This window comes from Papaver somniferum, chromosome 1 (genome assembly GCF_003573695.1).
Source record: "Papaver somniferum cultivar HN1 chromosome 1, ASM357369v1, whole genome shotgun sequence".
NCBI classification, from domain to species: Eukaryota; Viridiplantae; Streptophyta; class Magnoliopsida; order Ranunculales; family Papaveraceae; genus Papaver; species Papaver somniferum.
In genome coordinates, this window is record NC_039358.1 from 189,568,924 (window position 1) to 189,583,543 (window position 14,620).

General features: G+C 36.5%; 1 protein-coding gene across 2 annotated transcripts; it reads left to right on the top strand.

The window, feature by feature from the left end:
- Nucleotides 1–4,984: 4,984 nt before the first annotated feature.
- On the top strand, nucleotides 4,985–14,000 carry LOC113310394 (protein DGS1, mitochondrial-like). Of its 2 annotated transcripts, none has more exons than XM_026559062.1 (14): nucleotides 4,985–5,320; nucleotides 5,537–5,651; nucleotides 5,757–5,960; nucleotides 7,273–7,410; nucleotides 7,483–7,650; nucleotides 8,615–8,809; nucleotides 9,557–9,657; nucleotides 10,291–10,380; nucleotides 10,514–10,586; nucleotides 10,675–10,703; nucleotides 10,799–10,922; nucleotides 12,219–12,329; nucleotides 13,125–13,225; nucleotides 13,341–14,000. In XM_026559062.1, exons 1-14 carry the CDS (start codon nucleotides 5,082–5,084, stop codon nucleotides 13,459–13,461), a joined length of 1,809 nt encoding a protein of 602 aa, XP_026414847.1. In that variant the 5' UTR covers nucleotides 4,985–5,081; the 3' UTR covers nucleotides 13,462–14,000. The 2 variants fall into 2 exon arrangements, with proteins under 2 accessions (XP_026414847.1, XP_026414854.1); XM_026559069.1 differs by having other exon boundaries at nucleotides 13,125–13,212; nucleotides 13,341–13,468.
- Nucleotides 14,001–14,620: the final 620 nt, after the last annotated feature.

Consider the following 14,620-nt stretch of genomic DNA (forward strand, 5'->3'; position numbering starts at 1 on the left):
CATACCTTTTTAGTTCCAAGCTCTTTGTCATATGCACATTACTTGAAAACAATTGATCAGAAGCATGACTATCCTTCCATCCTCGTGATTTTTCACTTACATGCCCGTCATAAGGTTGTTGACATGTATGAGAATATCCGTAAGGTTCCGTGGGATTTGATCATAGCCAAAAGATTAGTTTTGATTATACCCATTGGATGGTTCGTAGTTTTCGTACGAATGAGGTTGAAAACCATATTGATTACCACTGTTGTATGTGTAATCTTGTGCTCCTTACATGTTATTTTCGTAAGGAAACATGCCGACTAACAAGAAAGATAAAATAAAAACAAAAATCTATAAACAAAAATAAAAACAAGTTATAAACAAATAAAAAATAAATTAGCATCTGCTACCCGGCAGCGACGCCAAAATTTGTATGGGTTGTCGTAGTCTCAACAAATTAATCAATATATTTCCCGCTAATTAACTAATAATATAGCGACAGTAAGGATCGTTCCCACAGAGAGCTGTGTAATTGATAGGTTATATGATCAGCAAAATAAAGTAACTAACAAAGGGGGGGATTGGTTTTAAGATAAATAAAAAGACAATAAGAAGAAAGGGATGATAAATGAATCCTTCGTTGTTACCAAGCGAAAACTGGATTAGTATACTTATCTATAGTTTGTAAGAACCATTCATCACCAACCGTAAAATAGCAGCTAGCTCAGTGCTATCCCCAAAACTCCTTTAACCACGGATACGGAAGCTCTCCAATATCAGATTCTGTTCAACTGAACCACCAAGTAGTAGCTCACTCAAGGCGTAATCCAATCGAACGCTTTAGGCTTTGTGAATTAGGTTAATCCCAGTAGTTAAACTCTTATCTCAAGGTTTACTTTCTGGTGTTATTTTTACACACGATTGCTCCATAAAATCCCTCTGTAAGGTCTCGCGTTTTCTACTTGTGTAGAGAGTTATTCGACGATTAATTATCTCCTAACTTCTACTAGCAATATAACGATCAATATATCATTCTAGCGTGCACTCCAAATCAATTTAAGAATCACTCATAAACCCTAAATATGGTAAAAACAAACGATGATGATAAAAAATCCGAATAGATTTGTATTAATAATAAAGTTTCACGCTTAGAACATTGAATTCATCCTTAATCAACCAAGGATTTAGCTACTCATGTTACAAAGAAGATGATTAATGATGGTTTCCCCCCTAAAGGGTAAACTCTAGGTTTTGATGTAGATTAAACCCTAGATTATGATATTAGATGTGATATCTTGTTTGGAAGGCCTAATACCTATTTATATAGGTTTATAATGCTTGGCCTCTAAGTATCCTAGTCGGTTCCGGAAACCGACCTGAAAAATAGTAAAGAAAGACCTTAAAAATAGTTCGGGAATTTTGGTCTTCATGGTTTGCGAACCACGTTTGCGAACGAAATACTAGTATAAAATCCAGGGAATTTCGTTTGCGAACTCAGTTTGCGAATGAAATTCCAGTTGCTCCCTTTTGCGAACTCAGTTTGCGAACAAGCTTGTCTTCTGTATTTGATAAAACTCGTTTTGGCCGTAGCTTCTTCGTCCAAACTCGGAATGACCTCATTCTTTTTGAATTCTCTCCAAATTTGTGATAAAAAATTCTGAATTTGAATGAGTTAAGCTTGGTCTTTGGCCCGTCTCTTGATTTTGAGCGTTTTGCTCCTTTTCGTCGCACTTCTTCAACTTCTCTTGGACTTGGACACTTGGATACTTGGAATACTTCTCTTATTGGCTATTTTTAGCACTTTGTAGCTCCTTTTTGGATGATTCACCTAATAGAGACAAATAAGAGAAAACAAGAGTAATAATCCGAAAATATGCAAGAAAAATAACTAAAGCAAGTATGGAATGAACACTAAAATCATATGAATTATGCACTTATCAATAACGTATTACCAGACCATACTATACCAGATCCCGAGTGTGTTTAATAAAACATCGATGATGATTTTTCTTGTGTTCTGAAGAACATGATCGAAAAACTTTTTCATGAGAAACAACGATTGATAAGGAAAATCGATCGACTTCACTTGTGAAGTTTATATTAAAGATTTTGGTCTTCGAGAAGGATATGGAAGAGAAAAAACTCTCCGGTAAAAATTGGATGATCAGATTCAAATTAATAAAGAGATAATTGCAAAACTAGCTGATTCAAAATCTGCTCATGCTCAAACTCTTCGAATTTCGAACTCTGTTGAATCTTCCAATATTACCAAGGATCTGAGTAAGTCTCTTAATTCTTGTCTAAAGAATTGTCGTCAGTGTTGAGATAAACGAGGCTTAGGCTTTGTTAAAACCTATGTGACTCAGGTTTGTTTGAAAGAGTCTAGTGATGTTACTTCGAAAACTGTTGGCTCCTGTATATTTTGTAGTGGTTTCAATCATTGTCAATATACATAAGCTGTTCAGGAAGGAATTAAAGATTGCAAGTACTCTTAACAAGAAAGCTATAAAACTTTTTTATAACCTTATAAGTCTTACAAACCTAACAAGACATTCATTTAGGAACAATAATGTTAGTATGAGAGCTTCTGCTTTAAAGTCAACACCACCCTTTTAATGTTTTCTTGACAGTGAGTGTAGCCGACATATGACATGTGATTTAGTGGTTCGTGAATATGAGTGACTTTAATGGAGGACCCGTAACATTTGGAGACGGGAGTTGTTGCTACATTAGCAAAAGGGGAACGATACGTCAAAGGTATGACTGCACATATTCTTTCTGTTAGTCAAAATTTGTGACAAAGGCCATAAAGTTATCTTCAGTGCTGAAGGATGTGACATTGAAGATAAGTCTGGAAAAATATTTTTTCGGGAAATACGTGGAAAAAATAACTGTTATCTTTTGGATACTCAGTCTAGTTTTTGTTGCAACCTGACAAAGGTGGAATCTAAGCATCCTTTGCATGAGCGTTTTGGTCACATCAATTTTCTCATTCTTGGCAAGATCATTAACAAAGAACTTGTCAGAGGTGTTCCCAAAATTAATGCTAGTAAGATTGATGGTGTTTGTGGAGCTTGTCAAAAAGGTAAACAAGTAAGAGTTCCACATAAATCATCTCGAGAAATTACTACCAAGTCTCCACTTGATTTAATTCATATGGATCTCTTTGGACCATTCAACAACCTCCTGTTGGAGGGAGGAAATACGCTTTCGTAATGGTCGATGATTATACCAGATTTACTTGGGACGCGTTCTTGGCAAAGAATGAGACCCTAAGTGAGTTCAAAATTATTGTTAATAGAATCCAGAATGAATAAGTTCGCAAACTAAAAAAAAAGGAGCGATCGGGGAAATGAATTCAAGGATATTAAAGTGTTCAAATTCTGCAACCGACTGGGTATTATTCAACGATATTCACCACATATAACTCCACAAGCTAATAGAGTTGCAGAAATGAAGAATAGAAGTATACAGGAAATGGCAGAGTAATGCTTCACAACAAAACCTTACCTCTAAAATTTTAGGGTGAAGCCGTCTTCACAACATGCTACTTGATCAATCGTGTGTATTTACTCTCACAAACCCTGAATACTCCATATGAGTTATGGTATGGTAAGAAACCTAAGTTACATTATCTCCGTGTGTTTGGCAGTAACTGCTACATTCTTAAGGACCGAGAACAGAGAGGGAAATTTGACTTAAAAAATGACGAAGGTATTTTCCTTGGCTATGCATCTGACAGTCGTGGTTTTAGAGTATACAATCTCAGAACTCATGTTATAATGGAATCAACAAATGTTATCATTGACGATTTGAAAGAGTTTCGTCATGATGACTCTCCTGCTGAGTTGCCTCTATTGGAGACAACTGAGAAAGTCAAAGAAGTTCCAGAATTGGAGAAAGTTGTACCAACGGTTACCGATCCTGATATTTCTGGTGACGATGAGAAAATCCCTACTAAGGGTATTCATGTTGAACGTGCCACTCCACGACATTTGTGGGTTCAAAGGAATCATGATAGTGACAATATTATTGGAGGTACGGAATCCACCGCTAAGACGAGGAATTAATTTCGAAATATTTGGAATTTTGGATGTTATCTCTCGCAAGTGGAACCCAAAAATGTTGATGAAGTTCTCAGTGATCCCTTTTGAGTGAATACTATGCATGAAGAGATAAATCAATTTAAAAGACAATCTGCTAATGAAATTGGAGACCAAAATTGTTGGATATGGTCCTTTGAAATCATAGTAAGGTTCATCATGATTATGTTGAGATTAACAAAAATTTAATGATTTTTTGAAAAATCAACATAAAACTAATTGTTGTTGGTGGGTATTAATATGTTATCGAATTTTGAAGATGAGGACTCACCTATATCAAAACTCTTGTTTGAATCACTCGTTTTGAAATTTTCCCCAAATTTTATTCTCTTCTTCTCCTCCCTCTAAATTTTGTTTTGATTTTGATTTCAAACACTTAACTTAAAGATATATGTGTTAACCATAAGGTAGGGAGTTCTTTTTTTTTTTTTTTAATGAAGCTTAACGCAAATGTGCAATTTGAAAAGAAAGATTGGAACTTTGGTGGTAGTCTTAGGGACAATGAGTACAAACTAGAATATAACATATCTAAATATCCATGTCTTGAAATTTTACAAATTTTATCTCGTTCGAAAGATTTTAAAGTGATATACACAATGAGTATAAACAACAATATCAAATTTAGAGTTTTTACGAAAAGTTCGGTGGTGTTTATCCTTTTAGGCACAATTTTCGAAAATTTAATACATAACCATTATGCAAACCACCACAAAAGTTACATTTGTTTTATAAATCAACTAATTTTTCTTTGCAATTAATAAAACGACACACTCCCTCAATTTCAGTAAAAGTGATACTTTCATTTTAGGCATAATTTTCGAAAACCGAATTCATCGCCCTTACTAAAATATTAGACTTTTGGTCGGCCCTCCTACCGTGGCAGGCGTTATAGGCTTTTCTTGCTCCGGAGTTCGTATTGCACTAGTATTATTTCTTTCTATGGGTGACCATATATGATTTTTATTTGCAGGGGTTAGAAAGAGTTGAGTCATCATGGAAATAGAATCTGGAAACCCTAGAATCGAACCAGAAAAAGACCTGAGAACCCTCTTCTCCTCTTATTCAAATCAAGTTTGGAGAAGATTGGTTGGTTTGTTTCCCTCTAAGCATCATGATTCCAATTTACTCGCAAAATTTACAAATTTCTATTATCGAACTGCTCGGTCTAGATCTTGGAGACGTAGACCAGGTCTTCCTCTTCCATTGCCTTCAAATTCACTTGAATCTACTCTGTAAGTGTTTCTCTCTTTTTCTCAGCAACAGCATTTCCTTCACGATAAATGTCAAAAGACAAAATAAGAAGTTTCTTGGTGATATTTTCTTTAAATTTGAAAATGCTTTGTCTAATAGAACAATCGATAGATTGCAATGCTCTTTATTCAGTTATTCCCCGGTGTAGTGTACAATGTGTTCGTTTGTGTTAACTCCGTGTTTATGTCTGTGTGTAGAATTCTAACTGAAGCATCTAGAGTTTATGATGTCTTGGATGATATTTTGGAGCATGTCCTTTCAAGTATGCATATTATCCAAAAGAGTTTGCAGTTTTGGCAGTTGAAAGCTGAGGTTGAATTTTTTGTTTCAAAATATAAAAACAAAACTGATTTTAGTGCATCATGATAAACGGCATGTGTTGCTCATAAATCGTCTTCTTTTTGGTTTTATCTTTAGGGAACAAATGCTCAAAAAGCATACTTCATGGTTTTTGAAAGAGGACCACGTGCCTTTATCAACGGAACGGTTCAGTTGATTCGCGGATGTTCTATGGAGGGTTCTCCTTTGCAACAACTTTGTCATTCTGCAGCTACTGAGATATCTGAGAAGATAGCTGTTTTAACAAGCTTACGCTGTTGCTTGGCTACATTTCTTTCGCAGGTACTTCTCATCTTGTTTCATCAGTGAAAGATATCGTTTACTGTTTGTACACTGCCTTAGCTATGGATTTTTTTTGCTTCTTTTGTTCTGGTCAGTCACTTAAACATCCAAAGTTGATCTTCTGGCTGTGCTTTTTCACTAAGATCATTGCTTAAACATATTCAGCTTGGTAGTTCTCCTGATATTTTTCAGTGTGTACCTTTTTGTTTGTGGATCATCCATGGACCTTCACCACCAAGGACTTGCTCATGTCGTCATGGTGCCCTTTAGGCGCAATATTCAAACGCATAGAGGAAGTTCTGTATCCTAAGTTCATTGCTTATCTGATAGTTGTAAGAAGGTGTAGCACAACCAACCACATAAGGTTCATCAGTCTGAAAAGCATGATTGGTGTATTCCTATGAAAAGCATGATTGGTGTATTCCTAATCATGATTACTGCTTGGCTAAAAACAATGCTAACTAATCGTGTGCAAACCTGTTTGTTAAAAATTGCTAGTTTTAGATAGACATTCAGTGGCACGTACTTCGCAGACCACAGGACAGGCTTATGATACCAACAGACATTGATTCATATAAACGCACAACTCCAAACTGGTTGAAGTAAATTAATCTCTTCAAGGTAACGGTTTATGTGAAATAATGAAGTTTTCTGGCATTGTCCATGCGGTGGTTCATCTCTGGCATTGTCTTTACTCTGGACGTCTCACTGGATATGCATGATTAGTATAATCCTATAAGGCCAGCTATAGTACATTGTTGTACTTCTGTTTATCATAATATAAACTTATAACTGTATTCAACGCCAACCATGTACATTTGTTTGAGCAATCTTCACAATGATTACATGCACGGATGCACCTTAATTGGTTTTCAGTTGATTTACAATCTGACTTGGGTTCTGGTTCTTTGCTTTCTATTAACCAATTATTTCCTTTGCTGGCTAGATTCATTTAGTAAATTTTAGGAGCTGATTTGATCGAAATGTAGCGATGTATTGATGTGTGAGGCTTTCATGGTTGTCATGCTTAAGACATTTGTCTTCGGATTGTTGTTTTGTTTTGTAAAGTTTGTATATCCGGAACAATGTTATTATGTGCGCTTTGATCTCGGTAGTTTTTATTCAGGTCTCATTCAAATTCACTACTGAGACCTGGATAAAAGCTAGAGCTAAGGGTGAACTGATGTCTGTAGTGCTGTGCCGTGTCTGATTAACCACATGCTGTTGGCCAACCAGTTGGAGGCATGACGAGGACATATGAAGCTTTATTTCTTATATTTGGTAACACTACTTAGTTTATTTTTGTCTATAGGTTTATGTGGAGGTTGATAATTTCGGGGAGGCTTTAGTCAAGGATCCAGAGAAATCACTGCCTTCATTATTGGTGAACATTAATAGCTTATTATCAAAACTTGAAGAATCAATCAACCAGCAGCATGAAATGTTTCAGGTACTAAGCCTTACTTAATTCCTCATATTATCCCTTTCCATATTCAACCTTTCCTTATGCTATTGCTCGCAGAGGGTTTCATCTGCATCTGTTGGTGGGAACAACACACACACTTTGCAGTTTGAGAAATTGCCTGAAATTAATCAGGAAGGTTCTCAGTGGACTGACTGTGAGATCAGAGATGCTATCAACTTGGTCTATCAGAATCTTGATAAGCTTAATTCATACATAACTCAACTTGTAAGTTCCATTAATCATCTTCACTACATATCAATTTCTTACTACCAAAATCATGTTATTTCCTAAATTTTGAAAAATTTGTGTGAGCTGTCCTATTCTTCTCTGCGTTAATAGCCTCAGCCTCTTCAAACTCAAAAGCTCAGGGGTTCGATTATTTAATTTAATTCCTCATAGGAAATCTAGATTGGCATTTGAGGACCAAATAACTGATTTTAACCGCTCCTATGTTGTCATGGGCGTAAGGCGCCGCGTGGCGTCGGGTGTAAAATCCCGAGCCGCAGCGAGGCGTGGCGAAGCCGCGGCGTAGAACAATGATTCCCACATAGGTTTATGTTCTTGACATAATTGATAATTAGCTTAGGATTTCTTATATTAGCTTGTAAATCTTAATGAAAAAGATTTGCAAAAAATTTGAAAAGATTTTTTTTCCTTCACTATTGTTAAAGTAATTAACAAAAACAGCTAGGAATGATCTGTTTCTTAACGTAATTAGTTTAGGGTTTTAAAATATTAATGTATGACTTAATGAAAAAGATTTTCAAAAGATTTTGGCTATATTTTTTTCCTTTTTTGGCATAAAATGCCCCTTATGCGCCCAACAAACTGGCGCCTTGGCCTGAGCGCCTAGAAAGGCGACGCCTGGGCGCCACTTTTTAAAGTGGCATCTCATTACCCACTGCGTGGCGCCCAAGTTCAGAATAAGGCCACTTTGGTGCCTAGGCGACGCCTTTGACAACATAGAACCGCTCAGCTCGCAAGTCTGTAGCTAGGCCTGTTCTTGGAAAACAAGCAGATTCCATTGACTTACTAGTATTAGGAGTATTGCTCTCCTCCAAGCATTCAAGTTACTTTTTTGCACTGGTGGAAAGAAATGTGGCAGGCGTAAGAGTGCTCAAATAATGAGTGCGTTTAATTGATAGGACATGTTAATAATGATTTGTTGCCTGCTTTTATTGCTTAAAAGGTTTCCAAAAACAAAAAACCGAGGAGAGTGACTTTGCACTGGTTTGGTTATACATGCGGAGCGGTTGGGCTTTCAGTGTGCTCAGTATGGCTTGTACGTCATAGCAGTTTGGCAGGTAGTTCGGACATTGATAACTGGATTCGTGAAGCACAAGAATCAACTGTCAGATTCTGGAATGATCATGTTGAACAGCCGGTATGATATCTGAGCTCGATTCTTAAGTGCACTTTCTTTTTTTGTGTGACTTCAATTGATTTTAGGAGCGTACATATGTTTATCAGTAATCAATCTATGGCTGTATGCAACTATTTCATAACGGCATTAACCAAAGCGGTTCCCTTATGCGCATCATATAGAAGTAACCTAACTCTTTAATCCTGGTGATCTATTCAAGGTTACCTCAGATCTTTTGGTGTTATATCTGATCTAGTGAGATTAATCTATAATTTAACCAGTGACCGTGGTAAGCTTTATGTTGGACTCCGTTGAAATATTTTTAAAGGATGTAAAAGCTCTCTTACTCATAATATTTGTCTCTGTTATGATTTGCAAAGCAAACAGGTTTATTTCCTTCAAAAGAATAAAAAAATTGAAGTAGCTATATCATAGATTTTCGGAATGTTAGTATTCATGCTTTATTGTTTTTGCTAATGACAACTGTGGAACATAATGGATGTTATGCGTTGTTGGTCCATACAGTCTTCTTTATGATGCACTGTATATTTTCCGGTCCTCTCTTTTGGATGATTTTATTTCGGACCAAGTCTACAAATTTTCCTTAGCATTGGTATATGTTGCTGTTGTTTCTATCCGCTCTGCAAATTCCTTCTGCCATAATGTGCTTCGTAGAATATTAGAGACCAAAATGCTGAAGTGGCGTGCCTGTTATCTTATATAGTTTTTGCTAATTGTTTTGGTCTCTTCCTCTCCGTTGTTCATAAGATCCTTTCCATCAGAGATGAGCTCTTCGAGACCTTCAGGAGGAGGCACAAGGGGGTGATGGAGCTTGAAGAAGTGCAGTTAACTTCAGATTCTCTACATAGGTGAACCTTTGCAAACTATTGATACCGGTAACTGTGATGCAAACTATGAAATTGTTGCAGAGGCTTTGCTTGATATCTTGTGAATTCTTCCACAGTAAAAGTATTAAAATATGAACCTCAAGAGATCCATGTTAGTTGTTTGCTATAGAGTCTTTAGATCTAGAGGTAAAGGGCTATAAATTTTCAGGCGGAGTATATTACAACAGAGTTGACCCCTGTAAAACTAAATCATTTCATAACTGTCCTAGTTATGAGGCATAGTAATGCTAAACAGTTCACCCCTCAGGGATCCATGGATCTCTTCAGGTTAGTTTACAACACTTGAAGTATTAGGAGGAACTTCATTGAGATATGATACTTGAGATCCAGGGATCTCTTCATTAAGAGGAAGTCTTTGCCTCAAACATGATACTTGAGATCCATATTAGTAGTTTACAACACCTGCAGTATTTCTCCCTCTTTACTATGGGGTGAGGTATTAGATGTTATAAGAGGAAGTGATTCTTTCAGGAATACGAGAGGTAGTTGATTTAAACAGTTCTATCTGCTTGGGTTGTTCTGGATGCTCTGTAAAATAAACTGGATTCAATAACTTTCAAGGATGTCAGAAATTTATATTTTCTTGGTTTGTAGGATGCTGCTAACATTCAGCGAGCAAACGCGTGGTCAAGAGTTTCCACAAGACGCATCAGATCAGGAAATGATGGAAATAGTAATGGCAAGGTAAGACATGAAATTGACAATGCAAAATTGCATCTAGATTGCACAATGAGATGGAAATGCCATGACGTGCTGTCTTTGAATGTTTTCATATCCGTTGCCCCTTTGAAGAGTATTTCGTTGTTTTACAATGAAGGTATGAAAAGGATCTTATGCATCCAATTAAAAATTTTGTTGGGGGAGAGATCGCTCGTGCTTTGCTTATTCAGGTATAGTTCAATACCTTCTCTGACATGGTACTCTGAGTTTGATTAACATGAAGGTCATAATAAACTTTGTACTTTTTGTTCATTGCAGATTCAGAAGCTGAAGTTGGATATTGAGACGTAAGTTCAATGTTGTTTATTGAGACGCAAGTTCAAAGTTGATTAAATCAATTTGATGGGTTAAGTTTCTTATTTTGGTTGTTCCTGCTAAACAGGGCAATGCTCGACCTAAACCAGATACTGAAGGCAAATGAAATCAACTTTGCAATTCTCGCCGCTTTACCCGCTTTCTTTCTCTCCGTTGGGTTGCTTATGCTTGTTCGCACATGGTATAAACAGGTAAGAGAACTCCTTAAAAATCGTTGCCCTCCGAGGCATCCTAGATTTTAACAATTTCTCAAGTATCACATGTTTGGTGGGCTGGTGTCTCTGGGAGTCTGATGTTTGAGATGAGAGGTGTTACAGGTGTATAATAATTGTAGGCCACTAGGTTAGCAGAATCTTCAAGTTGACTGTCGAGTTCCCTTGACATGAAATGGAGCTCGATTTAAGTGGATGTGGATTGTTTGATCCATTATAGAGCACTTAAATTAATGGTGGGGTTTTATATCATTCTAGTCTTCTTCACGACTCACTCCTACATCCGCTTTCTCTAACGTTTTTATAGAACTGTTAACTTGGAAGTTTTTCTGCTATTAAAGAACCCACAAGACAAATATTAGCCGTATATCATGGTTGTCTACACTATTTAACCTTACAATCCAAAGTTTCTTGTCTTTTCCTAAAGGGACGTGCATGACGTCCCGAACAACAGTAGCTTATTTCTCTATGGTTTCTTGTCTTTTCTGATATCATGGTTTCTGATAACAACAATTTATCATCTGTCATGGCTGTCTACAGATTTTAGCATTGTAAGTGTCCCCCTTTCTTGTATATTTATTTTCGCAAGAAGAGTGCTTTTTATGCATTTGCTGCATAGTCTCTATGGTTTCTGATATTGCACTTGCCATTTTCCTGACTAATTTTATAGTATGATATTACGATCCAGAGAGTTTATACACCTACTGTTTGCCACTTATGTAAGTGCTTGTATAATGGTAAGCGGATGTCATGATTAGTTTTGTTCAGCTGAATGATGAAGCAATGCTGCAGAGCTATGTGCTAACGTACATTGTTTCACCATGCTTAACTTTCAATATGGATTTAGTAGTTGCTTATTTACCTATTTCCCTTTTTTTTTTCCTTTTTTTTTTTTTGTACTAGCAACAAAACGGCACTTCAAATGTGGTACTGTATGTGTATCATTGTTTACCAAAGGTACAATGCAGAATCATGAGGAATATGACACTGTATGTGTATCATTGTTTACCAAAGGTACAATGCAGAATCATGAGGAATATGACCAGAAATGCTAAGGAGCCCCTTAAACTGGTTATTGTGCTATAGCAATTAGTATAAGTTATTCTTAGTAGTTTTTTTTATGTATCATGGCTATCTTTTAATGCAGCACAAGCTTTTTACACTGTCAAGTCTATTGTTTTCATTCAGATGACAGGCAGTAATTGATTTGGACTGCTATCATTGCATTGTTCTGGTGTGGTATGCATTTTCTCATTTGATCTAATATCTATTTAGGACAAACGAGCTGAAGGTAGAGGAAGGATGGCTCGCCTTCAAAGGAGACTGCTTGTTGTCGAGGTTGAGAAAAGGATTATGCAATTCCAAACTTGCTTGGATCAAGGACAGGTAAGGGTTGAACGTACTTGGCAATTATCATGATATAGTATTTTATCTTTTCAAGGTTAGTGCAATGCCAGACACTTAGCTTAGCAAGAAATAAGAGAAGAAGCTGTTTATTTGGAATATACATGATTTTGTTAAAAAAATTGTATACTCGTTCCTAGATGGATTTTAATTTTCTGTGATTGAAGACATTAGGTGGTCACTAGGCAGACAAGGAGGCCTAATGCCTAGAAAACTAGTCCGGTGTATAAAACTAGATATAAGTTGGGGTTTATCAAGAAAAAAAATCATTTAAGAAAGTCTAAATAACCAGAATTTTTTTCTTTCTTTATCTCTTTTTCCTCTTCTTCTTGCTCTGTTTTTTTTTTCTTTTTCTCATTTTCTCATTTCTTCTACATCATTATTTTCTTCACCGAAGTTTGTAAAAGAAAAAACATGTGAAACTTTTTGAATTCCTAAAGTTTTGGTCTTGGACACCGCCTAGACATCCAGCCGAATAATGGAAATTCAACCAAAATGCAGCGTGTATTCTGCACATTTGCCTAGGAGCTAGATCGCTGAAAGTTTCGGGGCAACAGTACTTTCTTTTATCTTGGTGTGTTACGAGGTAGCTATAGTTTGTTCATGTTGACGTAAAGATTTTTCTTTATGGGAGTGATGAACACGAAGAGAATGTCTGAATTGGATAGTTAAACTTGGAACAGTTTTTTTATATGAACCAAGTTAAACGTATATACTATATTATCGTTAATATTCATGCATGGGTGTTACTCTTCGTTCATGTAATTTTATGTTTAGGGAGAAGATGCACAATGCATGCTTGGATTGGTGCTGTATAGTTTGGATCGCCTATACAAGTCTGTGGAAAGGCATGCCAAGGAGACAGGTGAATGGCTAAGGTTAGTCCAGTATAAGTTTATTGTTTTGTATCAGTCTAAACAATCCATATGAAACTGCTTGTGGAAATACCTTAAAATTTGTTTGAGAATTTAAATAAATGGCTATTTCATACAGTTTGAGAGAAGACATTATCGATCTTGGGAAGCCACAAATGCAGACGGCGTATAAGCTTGCGGTGACGTCACGCCTAGTGCGGGTATATGACTGCATGCTTCCTTCAGAAAACCGTCGGTAGTTCATCTGTTTTCCGAACAATTTCGGTATTACACATACATAGGAAACGAAAACCCGATTTTGTTGAAGAATTTGAAACGAAATATTCTGATCCGGGGAGTCATACAGGAGGTGAGATCTGCATAAAAGTCGGATTTGAAGTTTACTCGGTTAAATGATTCGTCTAGGTGAATCAATTTTGGAACGTCGCACAAACTGAATCTGATATCTTGTCCAGTTCATTCCTAAATGTGAATAATGAACTACGTGTGGGATGTGGCTAATATTGATAGTTTTCACCTCCACGATTTGTGTGTTTTACTGTAGGGAAATTATAATCGATGGTCCATAAAGTAACGGTGTTCTTGGTGCAAACTGTTTTTGTGTCATGTCCCATGTACTAGTTATGTGCACCCATCGGGTTAGGGGCACCCTTAGCATTAGGTAGTGTTTTTCTAGTCTCACTTGTGTGAGTGGCACGTTCATGTGGATGTTGCCCTATTTAGTTTGGCTGATGTATTTCTCTTCTCAGTTAATGAAATAGAAATTGTTGTTTGGTTTTGTGTTCTTCTTTTGGAGTTTTACCCTTCAATCTCACAGTGTAGATCCTGTAGATTGAGCCTGATTATTCATTTGTAGTGTAGATCACTACAAGTGGTATCAGAGACGGTCTTTCCTTGGATTGATCATGGATGATGGTGATAGATTTAAGGCTTTAGCTGACCAATTAGCTACTGTTCTTCAAGTTCAAAAAGTAATTGCAAGGGCTTTAAAAAGAAACCATCTCATGTGCTTCTAGCCAAATACAAGAAAAATTTAGCAGCAGAAACAAAGAACCTGCTATTAATGGAGCGTGAGATATATTTGAGTCAATCAATTGATGAGAATTGGGAATCAAATTATTGGGAAAGCTTTGAATTGATTGGATCTGTGTTGAAGAACGTGACGCTGATTGAGGAATTAATTGATGAAAAGCTTGAAGGATCTCCAATTGATTCAAGTTCAGATGAAGAATTGAAGACAGTGGAGGAAGAAATTGATGACAATTTGGAAGAAACTTCAGATGATTCTAGTTCAGTGGGAGAATTGGGTGATGTTTGTTGCAGTTCGTTTGAGGGTGGTGATTGTATATTTAATTCGGGAATCGCTTTACAGTTATCTAATGATGTTGGAGTTAACCC

Bases quoted from the DNA above. Each gene is read 5' to 3' on its own strand.
- LOC113310394 (XM_026559062.1), top strand. From the start codon at position 5,082: ATGGAAATAGAATCTGGAAACCCTAGAATCGAACCAGAAAAAGACCTG. The intron at 5,961-7,272 runs GTACTTCTCATC...TTTTGTCTATAG, and splicing joins TGGCTACATTTCTTTCGCAG to GTTTATGTGGAGGTTGATAA. The intron at 10,704-10,798 runs GTAAGTTCAATG...CCTGCTAAACAG, and splicing joins CTGAAGTTGGATATTGAGAC to GGCAATGCTCGACCTAAACC.